Source organism: Perca flavescens, chromosome 12, assembly GCF_004354835.1.
Source record: "Perca flavescens isolate YP-PL-M2 chromosome 12, PFLA_1.0, whole genome shotgun sequence".
Classification (NCBI taxonomy): domain Eukaryota; kingdom Metazoa; phylum Chordata; class Actinopteri; order Perciformes; family Percidae; genus Perca; species Perca flavescens.
In genome coordinates this window covers 22397361-22406634 of record NC_041342.1, presented here as the reverse complement: position 1 = coordinate 22406634, position 9274 = coordinate 22397361, and the positions used below count along the sequence as shown (strand labels likewise).

General features: G+C 42.9%; 1 protein-coding gene across 2 annotated transcripts in view; it reads left to right on the top strand.

The window, feature by feature from the left end:
* Positions 1 to 493: 493 nt before the first annotated feature.
* ephb3a (eph receptor B3a) overlaps positions 494 to 9274 on the top strand; it is a 33640-nt gene continuing 24859 nt past the window's right edge. The window contains exons 1-2 of one of the 2 annotated variants that reach the window (XM_028592646.1): positions 494 to 1036; positions 8294 to 8358. In XM_028592646.1, the coding sequence (XP_028448447.1) occupies positions 973 to 1036; positions 8294 to 8358 (129 nt within the window). In that variant the 5' untranslated portion in view covers positions 494 to 972. Of the gene's footprint in view, positions 1037 to 6048; positions 6136 to 8293; positions 8359 to 9274 lie in introns of those variants that run through there. The other variant, XM_028592647.1, reaches the window with a different exon arrangement.

Below are 9274 nucleotides of genomic sequence, written 5' to 3'. Positions count from 1 at the left end.
TATATGGTTATATAGGCCTATGGTCTTTCGACCACAGACTGTGAAATTGTTTTGTGAAAAAGTGCCTATAGGCTAAAGGCCTAAATATTTGCTCATCTAAACTAAAATAGCCTTAAAATAAATAAAATGTCCAATTTATTAGTTTATATATGACTATATGTATACATCTCTCTCTCTCCCTCTCTCTCCCTCTCTAACTCTTTATCTCTCCCAATTGCATAGCCTACTGAATAATAATAAAATAGATAAATAAATAAAAAACATTAACAATGATAATGATAATAATAAATTATGAAAATGTGGCTTCGGCTTTCTTTGGCTAAATCTGACACATTAAATCATATTGTTGCTAAGTGAAGAGTGTTGTCTCTTGAATGAATAAATACAGTAATACGTGAGCAGGCAACTATTATTTTGAAAGTCTTGACCTGAAGCTTGACGTTCATTGTGTCTGCCTTGACGCTGCCGAGCCCCCAGCCCCCTCTGTGTGTCTCTGTCCCAGTGCTGCCATTCCGACGCACATCCCTCGCAGAGGAGCAACAGCTATACGGAGTTGGCCAAAGTGGACTACACAGATTGTTCTGCGGACAGGGACGACATCATACCCGGGTTTCCAGCCTCTGCTCGGGGAGGGCAGCGGCCGAGAGATGCGCCCCTGGACAGAGGTTCGGTGTCGTTAAAGTCAGAAAAGAGAATGGGACTGAGAAAGGGCGCAGTGTAGGGCTCCTGCAGCATCGCATTCACAACTCCGGAGGAATAACCATACCTGATTGAATGCAAAATAAAGAAGCGCTCGGTTGTTGTTGTTTTTTTTGTTAGAATGGGGCGGTGATAGCCCTCATCACAACTGAAGACATGAGAATTGGGAGAGGAACAAAAAGCTCGGCTGCGGTGCTCTGTGTTTGAGTCTCCATCCATCCATCCAAAGGGTCCAGTCTACACACCTTTCTTCATGTTGCAAAAGCCTGTTTTATGACAATGGATTACTTGCTGTGGGTGTGCAGCCTCATTGTGCCCCTGGTGCTGGCTGTAGAAGGTAGGCTATGTGGTTGGATATTTTTTATGACTACTTCTCTCGTGAATGAACAATGGACTGTTTGGATGCATTCGAATTTGGCAATAAAACACCTCATTGACACCGAGGAAGAAAATGGCCATTAGTCTAACACAAGGAAAAACATGTAGGCCTGGCAAAAGTAAATAGTGGGTATTCTATCTGACAATTTAACTCATATTGGGGTCAGTCCCTCCTGCCAGTTTAAATGCCAGATCAGTCATTTATGCTGTTTCTTTATACATAGGCATAGGTGAAATTAGATCTGTAAGCAAGACTCCCTTCATGTTTTGGATAATTAAAGCTGTTAATAATGCGGACCCGCTCTGTTAAATAGGCAATTCCGCTGAGTGATTGTAATCCATGTTTACATGTATCAGCACGCCCCATTCCCTTTGTGTGGTGTGCGTGCGTGTGCGTGTGTGTGTGTGTGTGTGTGTGCGTGCGTGTGCGTGTGTGTGTGTGTGTGTGTGTGTGTGTGTTTGTGTGTGTGATAACATCCCAGTGTTCCCATTGCGGCTGAAGGACTGCCCTGTTGCAATTGTCCCTGTTGTTGTCACATCCACAAGCTGAGTGAGGATGCCCACATGCCCCACAGTTTCTCCCCACAGCACCAGAGAGACAGTAGGCTACAGAGGAGCGTCCCTCTACTCTCACTGTAAAACAGGAGTAACACTCCTCATTTGATGCATGTCAAGGGGGTTAAACCTGCTGTTGGGTTTGCCCACCAATCAGTGCTGTGGACGCTCAAAGACGCACACCAGAACAGATCAATCCCGGCCCCTGAATCGCCACAGGGACACACATGTGAGACACATTAGATGACGAGTGTGAATTAAAGGTCAATGGCTTAACAAGCCCCTGAAGCTCTCTCCATCACCGAGGGAGTGTTGCTCCAGGGAGAAGCCCACCCTCGCTACTGCTGCTACCCACCCTGCGACTCCTCTTTGAGCTGTAGCTACATTTCTCTGCCTTGCCTCCTCCATTCCCTCCCTGTCCAATCTGCCTCCCCTGGACCGTGGCCAGACTGATCCCTCATCAATTCTGGTGTCAGCAAGTAAATCAATGCAGCGGCAGCAGGCGTCCAAGTCCCAGTGCGCTCTCTCACGCCATGATGATCAGCCCCCGTTTCCCCAACCGGACCGCTAACTGTTACTCAAAGCTCAGGGGTTAACTTATGTTTGTCCTCTGAGGATAAACACGAAGGGCAGATCATCGGATGGGTTTATACAAGGGGGGAAGGGAGGCCTTTTTTCAGAGAGTTGCATGTCATTTATTTAGCTGCTTACTCAGTGGATTTCAACACATGGCTTGAATCTGGATTTTTCTTTTTCAGATTGGCAAGTGTTTGCGCATGGATAATGCAAGCTCAACTGCAACTTGAAGTGTGTGTGCTTATTTACAAAAGCTACAGTGATGACTTATCTCCAATTCTCACAACAGACTGCAGTAAAAGCCTCAGCAACTGTGACATTTTTATGTTGTATTTCTCTAATTTACAGTCAGCGTTTATTGTACTCTTATTTTGAAAGCTCATTAACTAGATGGATGACCACTCAGAAAGCATTTTATAAAGTAATCAGACAGTATGTATATGTGTGTGATTGTAAGAAAAGCATTAAGCATCATGTTTTCAGACAATTTTCACATTAATAGAGAGCTTCATTGGCATTTCTCTGTTTCCGATACATCAGCATATTAACAAGAATAATTGTTTGTTGACCTTTAAAAGCAGATGCAAGCAGCCCTGACGAGAGATTGAATTATGTTGGCTTGATTTGTTCAGAAAGTGCTCATCAAGCATCAAACTGAGTATCACACTCAATTATTATCGCTGAGATTCTATAAAGAGAAACATGCACTCAAATACAGATGAACCGTGGTTTAGAATGAGCCCAGAAGTCACATTTTGGAGCTAGAATGCCCGATTTTATTTACACCCATTTATAGACACCCATTTGATCTGATCTCTGATGATGATGTTAATATTTCATATGTTTGCTTGTTGGCAGTGAGTGTCAGTGTAGTACAAGGCGAGGCCTCTCTTTCATGACCCGCTCTCACAAAGTGAATAAAACATTAGCATGTGCGAGCTCCCAAAGCGCACTGGGAATGCGGAGTTGTGTGGCATTTTGGCTCCAGCGGGTGATAAAAAAAAACACTAAATGCCACGGGTGGTGATGCTCTAAAGTTCCCACTGCAGCATTGTTTTCTTACCCCAGAGGCAGAATGACTCCACTGCTGCTGTAGTTTTATGGGAGATGTGGGAGATTTCTGGATTTGAGTTATAGCAGCGTGGCGATCTCAAAGGCACTGTAAATTGAACAGGGAGGGGGAGAACTGTGGAACAAATGGGATCTTTTTCAATCTTAACCGTTTTTTAGGATTTAGTGAGTTGACAATAACATACTTTGGTGAATAGAGTTGTTTGCGAACAATAACGTTATTCACACTGAAACTTGAGTGTTAGAGCAACACATGAGCCTAGACTCAGATGTTAAGCTTGAGGATATACAGTGTCATCCGCTTCAGCTGGCTAATAATAGTTTTTGTAAAAGTGCTATGATTCTTTGTCGAGAAATTCTGTCTTCTCTTGCTACACGCGGAGGTCAAAGGTCATGTTCGGAGAAAAGAGCACCTCTCAAGCTGCCAGGGATTCAGTATCTTGCTCAAGAATGCTTCAGCAGAGTGAAATCACAGGGGCTTGAATCTGGCTTTTTACAGATATAGGATGGTCATCCTGCTGCCCCTGCATTGTGTGAGGTGGAGCCTGTTGAAAGGAGCATCAGCTCAGGCCTGCGGTTAGTTGAGGCTGAGTGAACCTGTCTCTGTTGCCTCTGGGCAACAGGGAGAGAGAAGAGGGAAAAGGCGATGCACCGGATCAGACATCCAAGGGACAGGCAGAATCAGCAGCATGTAGTCCGGGAGCATTCACTCAGCTGTGAGTCACAGAGGGCCGAGTGTAGCCAAGCAGATAACTGCCGCTGATTAGTTCCTCCTCTCTGGCTCAAATCGTGCTAATCAGTAAAACAACCTTGTTCACAATCGTATATTTAGGCTCGACAACTGAAGTTGTTAACTGCTGTCGCTCACGTTCTCCCACACACAAGTATAGAAGACCCAGAGTTGCTTTTGTATTTAAAGCTTTATCAGTAAATATACATTTTCTTTGTGGAAAAATAGTTCTATTATATGCAGAGATAAACGTGATCTCCATTGTCAAGGCAGCCACTTATTCCTCTCTGAATGTAATTATTTTTACATTATGCATCACTACTCATGTTTATTTCCATACGTTTCATTTCTTCTGCACATAGAAGTATTCTGGTTACAAATCACATGCTTAACTAATGCTCACCATTAAGAAATTATCAAGTGACTATGAGTTCTGTGTGATTAGTTCATTCTTAATGGATCCTCACTTAATGATCGTTAATTCAAATGTACTTCATTTTCTAATTTATGTGCCACCAAATTAGCTGGAATCTGGTAACATAGGAAGGCACTTTTCAGAGCCACACATTTAAGCAGCTTGAAAACAGAACTGTACCTGTTCTCACTGAAATATGAAGATGTTTGTATCAAACTGGAAGTCATATGCAAACATCCACATGTTGCTGCGTGTTGGTAATAGACGATCCATTAATAATTAACTAATAATCACATAAACTCATAGTGACATAATTTCTTAATGGTAATGCACTGGAATTCATGCCCCAAGCTCTAGCTCACCCAATAGGGCGTACATACGCCCCATGTTGGCTGAGTCCTTGGCAGCGGTCTGGGTTGCAAATTTGCGATTCCTAGGATGATGAATGATGAGAATGAATGTGCCGCATACCCTGCCTCTGACTAGCTAGTACTCTACTCGTTCCCTTTGTTGGTTGGATTGGTTAGGTATAGGCGTGAGATTGGTTAGCATAAGGGTAAGGATACCAGGGTAAGCTAATCAGAGGCAGAGTAAGGCGGGCATTCCTTCGCCATCCTAGGAAAGGCAAATTTGTGCCTGGATTTGCATCCTATTAGTCTGGATTAACGACAGCAGGTCTAGGATAATTGCCTCATATCTGGCACTGCGAGACGTTCTGCCGGATGTCCCTCGCCTTCCGCTCTCTGTGTGTCGCTGTTCTCAGGCTACATTCACATTGCTACGTTTTGGTGTGTGTTTTTTAGCTCCAGTAGAAGAAATAATCTCTGTTTAAACCAAGGGGGTAAGCTTCGCTTCAGAACGCGAACCTCCGATGGCGCCATTTTGTTGCTACAAAGCGATCACCTCTTGTTAGCATTACACTGACCGCCATTTTTTTTTTACGTCACTTGACTGCGAATAACTTTACATCTGAAGCGTTTAAAGACTCTATTTGCCCGTTGTATATTTTTGTAAAAATAAGCTAACGATTGTGTCATAACCAAGTGACTTACTGTCGTATAGTAGAGGAATTACCGTATAGTACAGGAGAAGCTCGCAGGCAGTTTCGACTTACATTAGCTGTTTAGGTTTAATTACTAATGTTAACTAGCATATTAGTTAGCAATAATTAGCCTGTGCTTATGTTATCTCCTTACATATACCTACTCTCTCCGTCTCTGTAAGATTGGAAATGATTTAGATTTCTCTTGTCACAGCTACCAGAAGACTTACAACTTTCAGACACGTTGCTCACGTCACATGTGAGTTGTCTCTGTCAGTTGGAGGCTGCGCAGTAAAGCAAGAGATCACCGGAAAAGTGCTTCTAATATCCTTCACTGGTCTCCGTCCAGAGCAACGGGGTCTATTGGTCCATTATATACTGTCTATGGTTTAAACTAACACGCCCAAACCACATATGTCATGAGCATTCTCATATACTGGACATACACGTGCCTGGGTAAACAGGAGGCAGCATGTATACTCTGCCCGTTGCTGGTAGTTGCCATGGTAACGTTAGTAGCTTAGTCCAAAGATCCTCTATACAGAAGACGAGACGTCATGACCGATAAGACCCAATCAAGCGGCAAAACGTTTGCGTACGTTACTATCTAACTGGGACGTTTTGGGACCGATTGGTGGGATTGCTGTGGACGAAATACACACGGCAATGGTAAGAGCAAAGTAATTTTAACCATGTATCCACCTAATTTAAATTCATATATAAACATAAAACAATAGCGTTTTGTGTTAACAGTTAACTTCATTTAATATTGTATGTGGCGTTTTATTTTGCGGAGTGCAAATGTTCCACCAAAACATGCTCCTTCTCGAGACAATTTTGCAGAGGCACCGTCACTGCGTCCGGAGCTTAGCGCTCCCCAAGACGATTGTGATTGGTTTAAGAAATACAAACAAACCAGAGCGTTTTTGTTTCTCCTATGCTGGAATGTATGTGTGGTCAAGCCAGACATTACTCGGCAGCGCAGTGGAGATAGGTATGGCAATGCGAGACTAGTTTCAAACCTGTGGCCCTTTGCTGTGTGTCATCTCCCCTCTCCATCACCCCCCTTTTCTGTACTATCTAATAAAAAAGCCCCAAAAAACATAATAAAAAAACAACAGAAATGTGTAGTACATGGTGCATTAGTTCATGCTTTAAATCATCATGAATCATGCTTCAGGAAAAGTTCAACATTTTAGGAAATATGATTATTAGCTTTCTTGTTGAGCGATTGATATCTGTCTAATTGTCTGTCAGCTAAATATGAAGCTAGAGCCAGAAACTGGTTAACTTAGCTTAGTACAAAGACATGGGGAAACATGGGGAAAAAGCTAGCCTAGCTCTGTCCAAAGGTAACTTTATATTTAGCAGACACGAGAGTGGTATTAATCATCTCATCTAACTCTCTGCAAGGAAACAAAATTTTAAACTATTCCTTCCAGCATGTGTTTTGTACCCATATTATAAAGTATTACTGCTTTTTATTCAGCTTCTAGCCAAGTTGGACCTTGACTCGTCAGACTTAACATCATTTTAAAGGGGAACAAAAGGTCAACTTGTTTCCATTAACACACAGTTAAGTTAATTTGCATTGAAACATGGAACTAGGAAGTCTTACTACTTGCTTTTGATCTTGTCTGTAACTGCAGTGTGAACGTGACCAGCACCATTTGAACATAGATGTAATCTATCCTGTTGGATGTACAGATCACTGTTCTCTGTCCTCCAAAAAGAAGAAAAGCCATTGTGGTTTCTCTAATGAACACGCAGCACAGACTGTAAACACTTCACTTATCTCTAGCTCAGCAGCTACAGATGGACCAGTGATCTATCCGCTTAATCAAACTTCTATTATTGACACACACAAGCCAAGGACAGCGCTGTACTTTACCTTGTCTTTAAAGCAGAACCTCTACCAACAGAACAAAGCTGTGTTTCTGCTGCTGTTCTACACAGGTCATGCTATTTGTTTAACCTCTCAAACCCTACTTCAGCACCGCTATCAACGACTTGTGAGCAAATGGCGCACAGCAGGCATCGTGTCATTGAGTCTCCAATAAAGAAAGCATCATTGTTTCAGTAATTATGTGCTAACAACAACAGAACAATGGGAGTCGCGACCACAACTGAATATTTAGAGCCCAGAGAGAGGGGTTGAGTCTTCTGAGGTGTAATGAACTCGCTGGACCACCAATCAGGTGACAACTGATTGACAGCCTGACAACAATGCTCATTGATCCTGCTGTTTATTCTCTGCATCTCCTCTGATTGTCTGCAGCTCTCACCTCCTCGCAAAGTCGTAAACAACTAGGTAAAGAAACCAACTGCTTAGATCAACTGGTAACTCAGATTTGTCAAATCTGAGTCAAGAGGCTTCACGCTTATGGTGTTTCTGGTGAACCTCCCCGCCCCCTCCCCAAATGTGATCTATTAAATTTCTCTGTGCTTATATGACCTCTCTCAACCAGTTAATGGAATATTTCCCATCCCAAGGCATCTTGGAGGATTCTTTGTTCTTAGTTCCACAAATGAAAATTGTGCCAAACACACAGAGAGAGAGAGAGAGAGAGAGAGAGAGAGAGAGAGAGAGAGAGAGAGAGAGACTTAATTAGGAGGCATCACACATATGCCATGATTGTCAGTGCTTTCAAAAACTGAGTGCATGTGAGTGGAGGATATGAAAGAATGGGAGAGGTAGTTTTATTTGCAATCTTTGTCAAACAGAGGGAACTTGTGTGTGCTCCTTAGTGCTATGCAAAATTTGGTTTTACCCTCTCATGCCATTTAATTCAGGTCTGTCAACCTTTCTCTTACTTTTAATTTGCAGAAACCCTTATGGACAGTCGGTGGGCAACCACAGAGCTGGCATGGACCACGTTCCCAGAGAGTGGGGTGAGTTTGTGTGTGTGCATGTTTTGTTTTGTGTTCCCTTTTTTCTTTCATTTAACAACATTTGTTCCATTTGCTTGTTAATAGGGCCCAGTCTGCCTTGAACAGCACACCACCTACTGTTTTATATCTTTGTTTTTGCAGTGTATGTTTGCTTTCCTGGATACTAAAACGCAAATGACACACACGCTGTGTGACATTGCATAGAACAAGTCAAAGATTTTCAGTATTTAGAACATGTAAATAGCTTGTCGAAGGAATATCATACTTTAAACAAACAAATGAGCAGACACAGAGCAGGTCCCCACAGTGTGCAAGGACTATTAGGTAGGCTCTACCTTGCATGTCTCCCCAGGATAGAGAGCCTAATAATTGAAACCGTGTGTCTGTGTCTTTTATATTATGGGCCCAGGAGCGCATTACAGGGAGAAATTAAGGTTTTCAGTTGATACCCCCTATAGGAATGGTGAGAAAATAAAACAACATGAATTTGACCCCGGGGCTAACAGCCTGACAGACCTCCCCCACTCCTGGCCAGTGTAATTTGTCTTCACTACGTGAGCGCAAAGTCAGTCAATGGAAATGGTAGGTTTCCATGGAAACGATCTTCGGCAGCCCTCCTCCCTTTCCCTACAAGGGCCGGCTCTGAATGTCCTAGCATACATGAAGTCATATGTCACGACTGGCGAGGCAGCCCCTCTCCTCACGCCTGACAATCCCATACGTTTGGGAGCCGGCAATTATCATATTTGTCAGGTAGTGCATCAACGTGTTGCTGGTGATTTACGACATCTAATGCTGACTCTTGGGCTCATCGTTTGAGAATAAATTGCATAGGAGCACAGAGACGTGAGATGAGTTATGCATTATTTTCTTCCAGTTAAAATAATCAATTTCTGGGAAGCTCATTTGTTATGGA